The sequence below is a fragment of the Falco biarmicus genome, chromosome 9 (genome assembly GCF_023638135.1).
Source record: "Falco biarmicus isolate bFalBia1 chromosome 9, bFalBia1.pri, whole genome shotgun sequence".
In the NCBI taxonomy this organism is placed as follows: Eukaryota; Metazoa; Chordata; class Aves; order Falconiformes; family Falconidae; genus Falco; species Falco biarmicus.
In genome coordinates, this window is record NC_079296.1 from 52,223,491 (window position 1) to 52,241,019 (window position 17,529).

Consider the following 17,529-nt stretch of genomic DNA (forward strand, 5'->3'; position numbering starts at 1 on the left):
CATGCTAGTAGATGCGCAGTGCTTTCTCCTTCTGAAATGAAGCAGTTGGAATTCTGTATGGTATTTTCTAAGTCATTGAATACCCAAGACCAATTGTTGGAGGTCATTCCTTCGCCTTACAGGAGTCTATTCTGATACCAGTTGTATTAAATGTTAGACTTTTTTTTTTTTTTTTTACTCTTGCAATGTTACTTAAAATATTTCACACTTTCTAATCTGTGTGGGAATGGTTGTGTGTATATTTTAGAATGTGAGTTTTAAAAGTATTTAGTGTGGCTTGTGAGTATAGTTGTACATGAAACTCAAAACTATGTTCATAGAAATTTTGTAAGGCAATAATGGTTTGGTTCTTTTAAAATGAAAATAGTTTGAAGGGATGTTGAAGGGATCTTGATGAGAAAAGCAGAATGCAAATAGACTTGTGTGCTGATTATTATTATTTTTTTAAAAATACTGTTGTGCTGAGAGATTGCATAATTTCTTTCTGTAACTTGAACACTTACTATACTTTGACTTTTTAACTGTGCGGGGATGGGGGAGTTGTTGGGGGAGGGATGGGACCAGCAACCAAAGCTGTTAATTATCCTTCATTTCAGAATTTCATTTTGCATATCATAGATGTCATGTTTTTTACAAATGTTTGTTGTAGCTGGAATAACCTTAGGAAGATTGATGAAAGTTTCATATATTCTTTTGTGGTTGTCTCTGGACGTTTTGCAGAGTGTATTGATACTGGAAAGGTGTACCAGTTTAACCAGTATTTTTAAAAAAAATTAAAAGCAGTAAGCCACATTTGTGCTGGTTGTTTTATTGTCTTAGTGTGACATACTTAAAACAATTTAACTATCAATTGAACAATTTTGCCTGAAGCATATGTTTTTGTCATAGAAATCAACTGAGTTATGGTGACTTAGTGAGTTACTGTTCGTTAGCAAGCTGGAGCTCTTGTGAACTTTTAGCTGACCTTGATACTTGTAAATCCTTGTCCTATTTTATAATTGTGTTTGGCTAAGTCCATCAAGTAAGTTTGTGAAAATTGATGGATTAAGAGTTGGTGTGTAGTCTGTTACCATAGTTCAGCTGACAAGTGGTGACTTGTTAGTATTTGGTAACTTCAGGCTGTGCAGCTCCAAGTTTAAGCTCCGTCGGTTGTGGAGGATCCATTTGTTTTGATTCTATCTTATGTAGGAGAAATATATCAGTTTAAAGTTTTTTGGATGTGCAAAGTGTAGCTTTTTCTGAACTCAAAGATTAGAGGAGTAATTCTTGGCAGACTGGTGATCTTTTCTCTTAGGAGGTAGTATTTTTCAAAAGGTACAAAGGAAAATGTTTGATACTTTAGGACAGCTGTTTAGTTGAACTGCATCTTCGTATCTCAGCTCTAGTATAAAATTATTTTTACTAGGTTTTAAATTTAATGTCGGGTGTCATTAAAACCATGTATTGGATTACTTTTTTCCCACATCTGCTCTTTTTAGCTGAAACATGAAGATATCTTGTGTGGATTTAAAAAAGTACCTCTGTGTGTTTGTGGGGTTTTTCTTGCCCTGTTGGAGACATCCTTTAATGCTCTACCCACCTCAGTAAATAAACATGTCGTCAAAGCTTCTATTCCTTGAAATCTAGGCTGTACAGAATGTGAAGAGTGCAACTCTTGCATTCCAGCATAGTTTCCTTGATGGAGTGTATCCTTTCCAAATCAGGATTAGTGGAGTTCCCCCTTTCAAACCCTGCAAGTAAATGTACTTTAATGGGGTTTTTTTGTTGTTACTGACTTGGTTTTTGCAGCAGTGGATGTATCAGTCAAATGATTCTTTCTCAAAAGGATGAGATTTTTAGGACCAATTTGTTTGATTAAAATTTATTAAGATCAAAACAGAATGTCTAGTAAGTATGGCTGTTGAATAGCATGACTTGCTACAACTGCCAGTTTGAATTACAGTGAGAAATCACAAATGTCTTCTGCAAGGACATCGAGGCTTTCTACTGTACTGGCCTAGTACAAGGTTAATGTGAAGTCCAAGGTGACTCATTTCTTGGAGGAGGGAGGGAAGCTAATGTATATTTGAAATTAAGCTCCGTTGTCTTTTATATAACTCGCGGTATCTATGCCAAAGAGGTTCGGTGGCCTGTGGGGCTTAGGGAATCTGACATGCAAGAGGAGCAGTCCTGCTGTGGGGCCTGGTGAAGCTGGTTACAGCTGGCTGTGGATTTAAGCAGTACAAATGGATGAAGGCGGTCATGACTTTAAAAACTTTCAGAGTTTGTTTGGGACTTACAGTTCAGCTTCAGCTCTTGCTGAAGCTTCCCCTCTCCTGTCACTGCAGGGCTGGGTTTTGCAGCGGTGCTAGCAGCGCGTGTTAGCTGCAGGGCGCTGCTGGGGCTTCCTGGGTTGTGTCTTCAACTCCTGAGCTTGAACTGCAGCCCACGGATGAGAAGAACTGCATTTCTTCTTTTCGTTTCTCCTCCAATCCTGCTTATGAACTGCTGTAAGAGAGTGTGCTCTTCTCTTTCAGCTCAGGCCGGTGAGGTAGCTACTGCCATCGTGGGCCAGAGTTCCTCTGCTGGGGGCGGTGGCCTCAGAGCCAAGTAGGCACGCGCTCTTGTTGGCTCTGTGGAAGAAGTGGATAAGAGTGTGTTTCTTAAACAATCCAAAATATTTAGAGCAAACTGCAATGAATCTTGTTTTGCAGTACATCCTTAAAAGGACTGTTAGTTCATTCCTGGTATTCCTCCATATGTGTCTGCTTAGTTTTTCCTTTGTCAACTACTTTATCTCTTTTATGTTTGTTTTTTTTCGTTGTCCTTTTCTCCCTTCGGTTTTCTGAAATAGTGCCAAATGTGTTACCCAAGCGTTCTGAAACCCTGTGGGAAAGGAGAGTCATTCTGTCCAGATACAGGTATGAAGTCGGCCGGGCAGTGTCCCAGGCTGCTCTGCAGCTCCAGGAGATGTGGAGGCCACCTCCTGCCCTGCGTCCTGCGGAGCATGTGGCTCTTCACTGACAATAAAGGCAGCCTGAAGGGACTGATGCACCAAGGTGCTTTCAGCTGGCACTGCCACCCAAAAGTGGTCCTCCTGACTGCTTGTTTCTGTCCTCCTGGCGTGTTTGCATGTGAAGAAGTGCATCTGAGACTAATCTCGCTGAAAATGAAGCTTGATAAACTGGATTAGGCGATATTTTTGTGTTGGGGTGTGGTGGTGGTGTTTGTTGGTTTTGCTGTTTTAGTAAACCTAGACTAGTTTCCTCGTCCCATCCATAGTAGAGCTGAGTCTTGATGGGGCTGTTTATGCTGTAATGAGGGATTGTGAGGATATGGGTGGGAACAAGCTGCTGGAAGCAGGGAAGGGTCATGCACCAGCCGTTGCTAGTGTCAGTTTAGGCTACCTTGAACTGTTTGGGGAAATAGAGCATGAATTTGTGACCGGTGATTACCTGCTGTGCTGGCCTTGACTCAGTATGGCAAACAGTTGCCCGTAGGGCTAGTTGCTGCCTTTCCCTGTTCCTTTGTGATGCTGGGAAGCATGACTTGGCATACTTGTCTGTAGTGTGCCAGGTAACAGTGACATAAGCGTACAACTTTCACTTGGGTAAGAAATCTTGTTGTGTTGTTGTCTGTGTCCTGTACTTATATTCTACCATAAATGCTTTGCTTTTGTGTGTGTGTGTATCTTTGAGAGTACTCTGCAGGCTGTACACCTTGGTAGAAAATCTTAACTCCTGAAACACGCTTTTATTTTGGTCTCTTGGCTTAAAAAAAAAAAAAGACTTTTTTTTTTTTAAATGGTTGGTGATATTTTATGTTAAAATGACGGAATAAATTATCAAGTTAAATAGTTATTTAAATTTGCCTTGGAAACACTAATGGTTAACTTGAGTATCATTCATAATTTTCCACTGTCCAGTCTCCCTTTTGGGTGGAACCCTGCAAGCAGCTGATCAGCTGTTAACGCCACAAGGGGTGTGGATGCATCTGACAGATAAGGAGAGGGGATAAGGACATCTTTCAGCAGGTCTTACATGTGTGCTGCTTTGTCCTGTAATGATAGGTTATGAATGTACTAAATGGACTGTAGGGGGGGGGGAAGAATTAGGTGATAGTCATACTGTCGTGCATTGCATGCTTTAGTTTTAAAGTACATGTCTTATAAGTTGTTATTTTTAAGTTAATACAAGTTGCTGAGGTTAAAATTTTTTTTGAAAAAAATTAGTATATAGAAGGTTCAGTCTCAAGCTGTTGTTACCTGGAGAGTGATCTGCTGTTTGATTGTGTGCTAATACTAAAAAGAGAGGTCCTGGAAATGAAGAATGAGGAGAATGAGCAGGAGGGTGTGGTTAGAGGCCCATAAAGTTTTTTCAGACAATCATTTGTATTAACTGATGTGTCATGTTTGCTTGCAAAAGAGTTCTTCCTCTAAGAGGAGGAATTCTTCTCAGACTGAATGTGTTTTGTCCTCCAAATGCTGAAATGGTGGAGCAATTATTGATAACAGATCTTCCTTTATGGTCACCTGATGTGCCCCTGGGGAGCAGTTGGAAGAGGGTGCGGGCTGAGCTCCAGTGCTACAGCTTGCGTGGTCGTACCACCGGTCCTCAGCGCTCTTGATGCTGGAGGAGCAGTAGGATTTTAACAAGTGTCAGAATTAGGTTTTAGTGGGTCAGTTGATTGGCCCCTCACTTACTGTGGAAGGTCACCTTGGCGCTTAAACCAATCTTCGGCTTGGTCTGTAGACGGGTAAGTGAGAGCATGTGGATGATACAGATCACTTGCAATCGTGCCTGTAACAGAAGAGAAAGCAGCACAGGGCTCTGTGCTTCTGATCTGGTGTATGTCACAGAGGGATCTGACTCTGCTGCTGATGTTTAAAATGTATAATTTGGTTGTTTGAGAAGTTTGCCTTCTATGACCAGGCCGTTCAAGGAACAGTAAAGTTGATTGCGATTGTCCCACATAGGAGGCACGAAGACCTCTTTAATATGAAGTGTTTCCTTTTTAGTCTACACAAATGTGAGAACAGATTGTTTACTGCAGCATTGCTACCTTCTTGAATCAAAGAAATCTTGAATCTCTGGGTGGTTTTTTACATGTTTTATCTAAACAGAGGCATCTTCACACTCTTCCATTAATTTAGCAAAACCCTTTGTACTTCTTTTTAGCAGGTATATGATTGAAATTAATTCTCTTTGGTTTTGCTCATTTCATTTCAGCGTAATCCTATTCAGCCTTTTCAAAGATATAGAACGCCTGCCCCGTAGTATATGCAAGACTGCGGATGTGCCTTTCATGCAGTGATGCTTCTAACAGTTGTTGAGGGTTAGGAGCCTCCTGCAGAATCCGCTGCTGTGGGCTGTCTGACCCACTGCTTTTTGCTGCTCTGCAATGGCTCATTTGTCTCCACAGCAGTTTAACTGAGGAATTGAATTGTTCAGGAAACTTTAAACTGACAGCAAATGCTGTTGAAGTGAGGGTTACTAATCTGTGTTCTTACTTGCTTTTAGTCTCTTCTCACTGCATGTTTAAACCTTGCTGTTGTTGGGAACTGTGTGTGGAGCTGGTGGGCCCCTGTCCTGATCCACTGCGCAGTGCTGCTGCCCAGGTCTGCCTCCCCCAGCCTCTCTTCTGCCCTGTAGATAAGCGGCAGAACTACATCAATCTATTTGGAAGAATTTGCCGATTTCATGTGCAAGTTGTGCCAGCCAGCGCACTCCAGGTCTGTCAGAGAGACAGTGAAGTAAATAAAGGCTGCTGCTGTGGTGTTTTCTCTGGAAACTTGTACATCCAGCTGTTCTGAAGTCACTGGGACTGTGCAATGAGGGCAACCAGGATTTAGTTTTCTGGATATGCCTGTAAGCTGTTGCTGGTTTTCCAAGTTTACTTAACTGCACTAAACCCTATAAATATTTACATGTTCTAAAGAATAAACTTAACAGCACGTTAGCTGAAGTAGTTTGGTTTTAGCAGCTCCGTTCATTATGGGCTTATATGAGCAAAGGCAAGCAATATTGATGCGTAATAAAGAAGATAGTTGTAACAGTCATCATAGGAGCAAAAATGCAGGATCAAGATCGTACAAATAGTTGTTATTGGGTGATTAATATTTGTAAAATTTAGCCTTCTTAAATAATCTCCTTAATCTCTGTTGTGTATCATCTCACGTGCACTGAGATTTCATATTCCAGATCTGTGCTATTTGTAAGAGTTGGGGCTTTACTAGAAAAAGAAAAAACCTTGGCTGCCTGTGCTGTGGAAGACTTCCAATAAAAGGAAATGCCTGAGTTGCAAATGGGAACACAGTTGAACCTGTAAACGTGGAATACTAACTTTGTATTTTCTCCTTACTTGGGTGCAGCACTTAGCATTCTGTCCTGTCGCTTGGGGTGTCAGGCTGTAGTCATGCGTATGCATTAAGCAACGCAAAACTTGTTGGGAGACACACACAGAGTGATGTCTTCAGTTGCAACACCAAACTAACATTTCTGGAGTCCACTTCAAAGAACAGCTATTCTTGCTGTGGAGCAGAAGTAGACACTGAGTCATAAGGATCTGTTTGCATTTGTGTAGCTCTTATGGCTAATCGGAGCTGTGCCCTCGCAAGAGGTCTAGCTGCTGGAGCACTCATGGATGCTGTGTGAACAATCTTAAGACAGATGCCAATCTTTCTTTTGACATTTTAACAGTCTGAGGAATGCTGTGGGTGTCAGTGGGGAGTAATCCAATTGGCATGGTGCTGTATCAGAACGCGATTCAGAGGCTGCTTGTGTAAGTAATCAGGCACTTGTGTGTTATGAAATGTAGTGAATTAGAACATCAGTAAATATTTCTGCAATATTTTTTGTAAATAGTGTTTTGTTAAGCTTTATTTAAATAGACTTAATGAATTGGAGGCTCTCATTCATCTGACAGAAATCAAAGCTATTGTAGGAATATGCCTCCTATTGTCAATGAAAGCATATTAAGACCTCATTTTGAAGTGGCGATACTGAATTTAGGAATTGCAGGCAGTTCTGATGAATGTTGCATGTAGGCAAGTTTATCCCATAGTTTTGGGGCAGGATTTGTGTTTTCTGGTTCAGATTTCTGGCAGTCTGCCTGTTAATGCTATATATTTGCTTGGTGTTCAGTGCAGGCTTGGACTGTACTGTCAGGCTGGCACCTGATGAGCCAGGATCAAGAATTTTCCTTGTTTTGAAGCAACCAAAATAGAGTAGATACTTGGCGGAACGGCTAAAGAGAAATTCGGACTTACCTTGCTGTGGCAAGGAGAGGCCAAGGAGACTTGCAGTGACCATAGAATATTGTCCCTGCAGTAGTGATGTTCTGGGTACCGGGGTCACGGTATTTCAGCGCGGGTTAGTACCAGGCGTTAGAGCACGCAGCAGTTTTGCAAGAGGAAGCTTCTTAAAAAGAAATAGACTTGTAATGGGCTCTATGCAAAAAATTATGCCGAGTGAGTTCCGTATGGTTTGATTTTGTGTCTCATGCTCATCTGTTGAGGCTCAGTTACAAAATAGTTAGTGCGTCCAGAAGTGAGTTTGTCTGTCTGGACTTGATCTAAAAATTGCCTGATGCTCCCCCCAGCCATAAATAGTCACTTGGCTGTTTGGATTAAAGAACAGAGGATGACCAAATATGATGCTTGCACATAGTCACATCACCATCCCTCCATGAGCTGTAACTGTGCTAGTTTGAAGTGTCATTTAGCACACCATCACTGTTCTTCACTTCTAGATAAAAGTATTGCCAACCCTATACCTAAAAAAAAATAATTTACAATCTCTGTTTTTTAAATAAGGCCTAGAAAGCATATGTGGTTTGCCTGGTTTTGATGTGTTGATCTTTAGCTTAAACTTCAGCAAAGTTTAGAAATGTACTTTTAAAATGACAGCTTATATAAAAATTTTAGTAGTTAATTCTAGAACATGGGGCTCTTAGGAATGTCAAGTATTGCAAGACGTGGGAATAAACTGCAAGAACTGGCAGTGCTGTGAAGAGCACATGTCACTGATTTGGATCCCTATCGCAGCTTTTAGTAGTTAGCGCTTGAAGGCATTGCCAAACCTCACATGACTGCCTCTCAGCATCAGTCTTCGGCCTCAGTTGTTGCTGTTTGAAGAGTGGGATGATAATAAATTGCCTTAGCAGCTGAGGGTCAGGGACTAAAAGAATAATTACAAATACAAATTGACTGGGTACTGACTTAAGTCTGTGGTAGCACATATCGCTGTATGTGCTTGGCAAGCTGGCCAGCTGGAACTGTTGCCATGATTTGGGTCTGATCGCCTGTCATTGAAAGATCATTTTTGGGATGTTTGTTTGAAATTAATCTGTGATATTTGGATTGTCGAGAGTGGCTACCTGCCTGTCTTAGGTGGTCTTCAGTATGTTTGTCATTGGGTGGTGTGGTGGAGTGTGCATGTACGGTAACAGGAGTCCTTCCTGTGTCAATACAAGTGGTTAAAATACAAAAGGGCATGAAGTGGCTTTTAGTCTTCAACAAAATATCTTTCATAAATTAATGATAAAAAATTAAGGGTGTCATAAGATAGAAGAGAATTTACTCGTCTGTCAAGGTTCTTCTTTCCCTGTGGATTCTTGGGTTTGCCAACAGCTGAACTTGGGCCAGAGCTGTAGTATAGCTTGTTTTAAGAGAGTGGGTCATGGAAATTAATCTGACTTTGGTTACTTACTATGCAAAAAAACCCCCAACAGGTCAGTTTGCTGCATTTGGTTGGAATGATGTATCACAGGCAGCGATGGTATTGCCTTATCAGTGGCATAAATGGGATTGCATGGAAATAAAATGCTGCGGTTGGCATTCTTGTTATGGATACAGCATGTGTTGACAAAAACGTACCTTTTGCTTTGGTATGTTTTGGTTCCCCTCAGAGCTGGAAGTATTGCAAGAGGAGCACAGCTATGTTCGTCACGTCCCATGCTGCATTCCTTTGATGTGTGTTTTGGAGAATGTCTTGAAAACCAATGACTTTTCAGTGTTCATTTCTCTTCGCTGAAGTAGCTTTTATCCATAAGCAGCAGCTCCTTTCTTTAAAATCAAATATTTTTTCATCAGCAAAGTTCTAAATCTTATGGAACAAGAACTAAAATTGGACAGGCATAAGTAGTTCTCTAACTCATCTGGGGTGAGTACACAGGCAGGCACTTAAGCAGAATGAGGCATTGGTGCTGGGGTGGAGTGGGAATGAGTTCCTGTACAGGCAGACCAGAAACACGCAACAAAAACCCTAAGAAATTGTCATCCCATATTGCTTTCATTCTGGCCTGGCCTGTTAGGATTTTTGGGCCCTTGATGAATAGGTAGGTGTTGTCTGATTGAAATTTGCAGTTGAGTTTGTATTCTGGAACTTCTCTGCTTTAGACCGCTGTTAAAATGAATAATCTAACTTTTATCTGTAGAGGCTTATGAAGTAGAGCTGATAACTTTGTCAAGAAACGTCTTGCACTGATAATCCATTTCCCCCCCTGCGTTTCTTCTGAAAGCTTTACAATCTCACTATTGAAAATGATAGACTTTTTGGCCGAGCTAAGAATCGCTTTCCTAAATCCTGGATTAACCAGCAACCCAGCGGTTAGTATGCTTCTCTAGTAGTAGGCAGTTCAGTTTGTTCTATTGGGGTTTTGGGTTATTTGGCTTTTTTTTTTTTCCTGCCCCACCCCCCCCTTTTGGTCCTTTGTGTGGTGGTATTTGGTGCTTGTTGGTGGGTTTTTTTGTGTGGTGTGGGTTGTTTTTTTGGGGTGGGTTTTTTTTTTTTTTTGGTGTCTGTTTGAATCTTGGTCCTGAGCAGGAGTGAGTGCCCTGACTGAGAATTACCTCTTGCCCTTCTGAACAGTTTTTGAGTCTTGTTAAGCAAACTGAGTGAAGGATAAACTGGAGTCTCAGTTTCTAGCCTCGTGGCCTCTGCTCAACTGCTGACTCTTAGGAGTTGTTAAGGAGGTTTATCTGCAGAGAATGGGAGGGGGTTTTCTCATTTGCGATCTTGAGCTGCTGCAAATAGAGCTGCTTCTCAATAGTGAATTTGAAGTCTTCTATTTACATATCTACTAAAGATGGCTTTAAGATCAATTTTCTGTTTCCTCAGTTCAGTGTTACACTATTCTCTTATGAAGCCCATATGTAAAATAGAACCTTTATATTTAAAGGGATTTCTAAATTTAGAAAGTCTAATACTGGAACTGATACTGTTAACACTATCGCGTCTTGTTGATGGTGTATCCTGATAATTGCAGCTAAGGAATGCATTCAGCGTGAATGGGCTTGATAGGAAGCATGGTACAGAAGCTAGAATTTCCCAGGGACTCTAGAAGACATTAGGGTTCCCCTTGCATCTTGCTTTAGAAAGCGTATGCAGTGTGTGTGTGACTTTAACTCGGTTTTAATAGAGTACCCTGAGTGATAACTGCCTGAGTTCGATTAGTAGCAGAGATGGTGAGCTGAAGAGAAACTTTGTGTTCTGAACCCTTTTCCAACACTGCTTTAAACCATGTGGAGGGGGGTTGAGACTTGTTCCAAAAATCTTTTGATAGATCTATTTTTTGTAGGTCCAGTAGTCTGTTTTTAAGATAATTTAAAAGGGAAGATATAATAATTGAACTAATCTCTGTCCTATGAATTAATGACTTTCCTTCAGCACTGCTGATCAAATGAAACCAGTGAGTATGTTGCGCTAGGTATTTCATCAAGGGTCCTCAGCACCACTTCGTAGCTGGCCTTTGATCTGCTGTATCTTCCAGCTAGTTTGCGTAGTGGAAATGGTCTAGGAGGTGAGGTAAGTCTAAATATTTTATAATGTCTGTTCAAGAAAAGAAATAAAAAGCAAGTTTCTTGATATGCAGTTGGTCTTTGTATGTTGGGTCTGTACCAGAATAGATAGGGTTAAGTAAGATAGCGTGATCCAGAATGGCTCATTCACTAGCTAAAATGAACTGTTTGATTATTTTTTTGTTTTGTTTTTTCTTCAGGAGTTGTAGAAGGTGATTTAGCTGCTGTTGAAGCTTACAAGTCATCAGGAGGAGATATTGCCCGGCAGCTTACTGCGGATGAAGTGCGCCTGCTAAATCGCCCTTCTGCTTTTGACGTTGGGTACACGCTTGTGCATCTGGCGATACGCTTTCAGAGACAAGATATGCTAGCAATTTTGCTTACGGAGGTGAGTTACTTTGGCCCCTGTGTAGGCTGAATAGGAACCTTATGTAACTGCACCATTGTTTGCAGCCAGTGGCATTTGCTAGAAGATAGAGGCTAATATTGTTGGAATACATCAATTGCTGCTTTGTGCTTTTGTTGCTGTTTCTCCTTAAGGAGCAAATTTACTTTAAGGCTGTATGTGTGTGGTGGTCTTGAGGATGTTCACTTTTCTCATTAATGAGTGGTCTTGGCACACGTTCTGACCTTAGTGGCGGTGGAAGTGAGCTATTGTGAGGCTTCCTGAGTTTTGGGTGGGGGAGAGGAAATGCCCTGAAAGCAAAACACTGACATCAATGACAGCGTAGTTTTTTTTCTGAGTTTTGTTAATGAACAAGTCTGCTTGGTCTGTCTTCTCTGGTTTTCTTGGGAGCTTCTCTGCAAGAGAAAGGCAAGTTCATTGCTTTGAAAAATTGCTGCGTTTTTTCCTGCTCTTTGCCCTTTTTATAGGCTAGTTGGTTCCTCTCTGTGGTCTCCTAGCTCTTGTGCCTTCCATTTCCTTGTATATTTTTGTACGATCCACCTCAGTTCTGGTGGTCTGCTTTCCTCCTACGCCCATATGTAATTGTTATCTTTTTCTTTTGGTCAGTTTTCTTCATCTCAGACTTCTGGATCCTCACCTGATCAGAGGCAAATTTTTATTCTGCCTCCTTTGATGCCTAATACAATGCTGAAAGTTTGTGTTCCTAAGAAAAGCAGCATGCCTGAGAAGGGCATAAGGATTATGGAATGTGTAGGGTTAAATAATTTTTAAAAAAGTAAATGAAGCAAGACAAATATAGCTAAAACCTCGAGAAGAATATATATGGCTAATATGAGTAGTTCTGTGCTGCTTACATAGCTGTCTGGGTGGATGGAGTTACGCATTTCAAAACAAGTTAATTTGCTGGAAATAGGGTCTTACAGTGTTTGTGTGGTTTTGTTTCAGTTTCTAGGAATACTTACTCCACATACCATGTGTCAAAATCGTTAGTAGTAGTGTTTGAGCCACAGTGATCCTTACCTTTGCTAGAGTATTAACTAGTGAAAATGTGTGTCTTAAAGCCTTTTTTTTTTTTATTTTTTTTTTAATATATATATATATATGCAGTGTCATCCCTGTGTTACTTGCCCTGTATCACTGAATGAGTTCTTGGTGGCAGTGATGATTAGAATCTGGAGAAATTTAAGTGTCTTAGGTGTCTTAGCTTAATACTTTTTGGGAAGATTCTTTGTAGGAAACTGTCTTGTGCTGTGTTAGCAAAGTTCCTTCTTAAATGTAGACAGGGCTCATGCATAAGAGTTGAGGTATGTGTGACTGGTCTCTGGTTCTTGGGTTTTGGGGGTTTTTTTTTTGGTTTGTTTTCCTGCTGGAAGTGGTCCCCTGTTAATTCACTTTGATTAAAAGAGGTGTTTAACCAGCTTGGTTTATCAGCTACATAGCAAATGAGACATTAATTCATTGACAGTCACCAAACATTTAATTTTTCTGGGTATATAAAGTATAAAACTGTTTATACTCCTGTTGCATTACTTGCTAACAAAATACTGTCCGCTGGCGATTATCACTCCTAAGTCTTCGTATTTAACTAGAAATAATACTGAGTGCAGTAACTCTGTGATGTTACAGGTATCGCAACATGCAGCAAAGTGCATTCCTGCCATGGTGTGTCCAGAGGTCACGGAACAAATTCGTCGTGAAATTGCTGCATCTCTTCATCAACGAAAGGGAGACTTTGCTTGCTATTTTCTGACTGACCTTGTAACATTTACGTTACCTGCAGGTAGTTACAAAATTCTTACTGATGGATGATTTTTTTTTTTTTTTTTTTTCCCTCACCTAGTTGAGAATTGTTTGTTTTGGATGTGATGTATACTTTGGCTTTCTGATGGTAGTTGTGTGTGTATTAGGTTTTATTTATAAAGTTCTAATAGCTTAGGTCAGATCTAGCAGTTGAATTTGCTTATTAATATTCAGTATTTGCACACTTTGATCCATACATTGTTCCTGTGAAATGAACATCTATTACCCTATTTAAACACTAGGAAACTGAAGAAAAGTGGTGTATTCTAAGGAAAGGCTGTGTTTAAAGTTAAGATTGGAGCCTAGATATTTCTGGGCTCTAATAGGGCCTTTCACATAGCTATGTTAGCTTTTGGTCCTTTCCATTAAGGCCCAGAGCTATTTTTTGCATTTGCACTTGGTTATAGCAGTAACAATTTTTTGAATACTTTTGAGGTACTCTGTGATTAGAGAATTTTTACCTATTAACAAAAAGCTATTAGAAGGCTTTTAATCTTCAGTAGCGGTTTCCTTTAATAGTAATGCTACCAGAGGTAAGAAAATATGTAGGTGGAAACTGTACTAATCAATCAGATCCATTTGTCTTTTTTTTTTTTTTTTTAATGAAGCAGTAGTATTATCAGAAAATTATTTGGAGCATCTTTGGTTTAGTGTTACCTCATCTCCTCCTTTTCAAAAAGTCTGGATAATATTTACCATTTATCTACCAACTATCCACTTGAGGTGGTGTATTCAGCCTTGTTCTGCAGGTCACATATGAGAGGCAAACGGCATGGGTTAGAGACTTAATGCTTCCTTGCTCTTTGTGGGAGAGAAGGGAAAAAGGGGCAACAGAACAATCTTGTAACTTGCATGAGAAATGTTGCTTTTGCCAGAACTGAGGAATTTTTTCATTATTTTCAAGAGACTTGTCTCAAACCACTGTGCAGCTTTCTGATACATGTAAGAACCATTAAATAATTAAAGAATAAGAATGTTCAAAAGCTTCTGTCCATCAAGGCTGTCAGTGTATTTCCACTTCCATCACATTTAGGCAACTGAATGTCTTTTGTAGTCAACAGTTAGCAGCTGGTCTCAACACAGCATTTCCAAGTAGAGTAGTGTAAGTCACGCAATCCTATTTGGATATTACCTATATGATGTAATTTAGGAACCAGTTTCCACTCAATATTTCAAAGAAATGTATAGGATCCTTCTGAAAAGCCAATGAACAGACGTTAGTGCAAAAGTCTTATAGTGGCCAGCAACCAATTTAAGTCAGTTTTAGTTTGAAAAAAAACAATGAATCGTACAAAAAACCCCAACAAACCACCCAAAAAACTCCATCCCACAACACTCTGCTGGCACCAAACAATAGTATGCTTCAGCAGCAACTCATATGCCTAAATGTTGGCTTCGCTTTTAGAAGCCTGAGGGTATTGGGCATCTGAGCAGGACTGGCAGAGAGGACACTGGAATTAAGAGAAATCTTCATGCCCTTGAAATACCACTTAGAGCCCAGTTATTATCCCCTAGACTGCCTGAAGGGATGCTAGATGTTTCTGTGTAACTACTTGGTTTACTTCCTTAACTTTAATGTATTTAAATTTCACAATGGTGCTGAGGCTAGCAAAGTTTCTTCAGTTGCTGATTTGCCTAGCAGCCATTTACTACTTAACCTGATCTTTAAGGTGTAGCAGATGCTTGTGGTTTAGAATGTGTGACACTGTGTGTTAATGTACGTGATACAGGAGTTGCAAAAGGGTTTTGCCCAGTATACAATTTTCATCCCTGTTTTGTGGGGTTTTTTTGTTTGTTTTTTTTTTGTTGTTGTGTATTTTTTTTTTTTTTTAAGAGCTACATTCACAGTTTCAGGTTTTGTCCGTAGAGCTCTTGGAACAGTTGTCAGTAGTGGTATTTTTGGTGTCATAGCTCAATAGTTAGTTTTTCCGTTTCTTATTTTCGAATGTGCAAACTGCAGCCTGCAAACCCTTGGGGTTCTCTGCACTGTTTCATTGAAGTTTGCATGGAATGACTAATGAAATGGATATTCTGTACAAGAACAAATCTCTTGCAAACTGTACCTGTCCCCTGGGGGAGACCAGGGAGGGAAAGCCATTCAAATGGGTGGAAAACTGTTGCTTAGGATTGAGTCTGTCCTAAGTACAGTAGGGATGAAAGCAGTAGTGTTGGGGTTTTTTTTTTTTTTCCTCCCTACGTCAAAGTGGTTCTCTACTTCGCTTTCTCGTTCAGACAAATCCATTCTTACCCTCTGCATGCTGTGATGATCCTTTCTGTGTAAAAGGTATGAAAATCAGTCTGGGATACATGCCTACTTTAGCGTGCTGTATGAAGCCTGTGTTCACAAATGACAGATCTGAAAGTAACAGCAGCTTTTCAGAGGAGACATTAGGGATGATGGGGCAAAAGCTGTTGCATAAGTTCTCCTGAGCACCAGCTCGTAATCTCTCTCTTACAGCAGTATTAAGTGACTTTTATATTTGCTTTCTATTTTTCCAGATATTGAAGACTTACCGCCTACAGTCCAAGAAAAGTTATTTGATGAAGTACTTGACAGAGATGTTCAGAAAGGTAAGTGCTCTGAGAATAGCTAGAATCTCTCCTTGCTTTTCTTTAGGGAAATTTTTTTTTTTTTTTTTTTTTTTTTTAAATAAAGAAAGGAAAAAAGTGTGTGTATGTATGTGGCTTTGTTGCCTGAATTTGTTTTAAATACAGATTTGTTGCTTTCAAGTTACTCTTCACCCTGGAATTATTTTAACATCTACAGTCTATTTATGAGGCAGAGCAAGAATGGAATCTGTAGAAATCATGTTTATAATGTATCTTTTGAATTTTAAAGATTTCTAAAGCTTTAGAGTTATAAGTCACAAGCTTTTTAAAGAAAATGGAAAAAAATCTTTCTGCTTCAGTAGCAATCCTCAAACAAATGATGTGATGCTTTAAGGCTATGGTTTGTTTTGCTTTTTTTGGGGTTGTTTTTGGTGTTTGTTTTTTCTTTTCTTGACAGTATTTTGCCCAAGGAATGCATTTAGCCATTGTAGTTCACCTGGTTTTGTAGTAAGAAGGAAAACTTCTTACTTGGTAAATGGGTAAATTATTGAGATTATGCCACTACTGTGCTGTTTGGATTCTCTGAGACTTCAAACAAACATCGGTTTTAAAAGAGGTTGTTGTCATGTTGCAGAGCTAGAAGAGGAATCTCCCATTATTAACTGGTCACTGGAACTGGGTACGCGCTTGGACAGCAGGTTATATGCACTTTGGAATCGGACTGCAGGGGACTGCCTGCTTGATTCAGTACTACAGGCCACTTGGGGCATTTACGACAAGGATTCAGTGCTGCGGAAAGCTCTTCACGACAGTTTACATGACTGCTCACATTGGTGAGTTAGGGGTTTTTTATGTCAAATTTAAAGACAGCTTTCCATGTAGCATAGTAGTCGGTAGTAGTATAGTATTAAAAAGAAACACAACCCCTGCTCCCCAATTTACTGTGGATTGTGTGCCTCAGAGACGTTGAGTCACTGCGTGAATCGCATGGTCATTTAGATCTAGTGTATTTGAAATGCAAGCACTGGAAACTTGGATGTTCTGAACTCAGCGATGGTATGTGATACTCAACAAACGGCATTTAAATCACAGTAAAGTATTTTATGCTGTGTGCTTGTCAAAAGTACGCGAACAGATATTAAGACTGGAATTTCTGTATACTTGCAGTGTAAATCATGCACATGCCATGCCTCGCTGCCTTGTGGAAGCTTTGCAGAAGATTGTTGATGGAAGATAGCCTTTTATTCCTGTACAAATTTTTCAGTATTTTCATTCCGTCTGCTTAGTTACAGCTTTATTCAGTATTGCTCTTTTTTTTTTTTTTTTTTTCCTTTCTGTTCTGTCTGCTAAAATAATGGCAGTTAAGGACAGAGCATTGACATTTTAACTAGCGCTGTCATTTGGACATAAAATTAATTTATCATTCTGTAGAACTTGTGTTGTTTTACACTGGCAACCTTCTTTAGTCCGATACTGTGGTTTGCCTTTACTAGAGGAAAAATTCTTACAGTTGGACCCCAATGGTGTCCAACAATTCTTGAGTGCGTAAAGGGACTAAGGGAAGAGATTGTGTAAGACACAGGTGGTCGGTTTTCTTACGTTCTTGTAGTCAAGGGCAAGAGAAACACTGCAAGCAAGGATACTAGAGAAAGAGCCTGTCCCCTTGCTTTGTGCTGTACATGAAGTCAACAACAAAGGTTAATTTTGGGGGTACCTGTACGTAGCCTTGGTGATTACTGTCCCCAGCTGCCTGCAGTTCGGAGAAAACTCCCCCAGTTAGCATCCAGAGCTGGGTTCAATAAAGTGGTGCTTCAGTAACTGTCCTCCTGAGGACCTGTCTCTGAATGGATCTGCTGCTACTCTGAAGTTGTTTATAATGGAGTGTGCATCTCGACCATGCAGGAATGTCCCTGGCATTATAAGCAGCTCCCCTGAGGCCAGAACAGAGATTTATGATAGGTCAGGTTTTGTTCTTTATGGTAACAAAATCAAGTGT

The 17,529-nt window shown here is 40.1% G+C and overlaps 1 protein-coding gene across 4 annotated transcripts in view; it reads left to right on the plus strand.

Annotated features, from left to right (window-relative positions):
• The window catches only part of ZRANB1 (zinc finger RANBP2-type containing 1), a 46,735-nt gene that overhangs the window by 16,057 nt on the left and 13,149 nt on the right, over positions 1-17,529 (plus strand). For all 4 annotated transcript variants that reach the window (XM_056350759.1, XM_056350757.1, XM_056350756.1 and 1 more), the window contains 4 exons: positions 10,978-11,165; positions 12,810-12,963; positions 15,483-15,554; positions 16,168-16,366. In XM_056350759.1, coding sequence (XP_056206734.1) covers positions 10,978-11,165; positions 12,810-12,963; positions 15,483-15,554; positions 16,168-16,366 — 613 coding nt within the window. The remainder of the gene's footprint in view (positions 1-10,977; positions 11,166-12,809; positions 12,964-15,482; positions 15,555-16,167; positions 16,367-17,529) is intronic.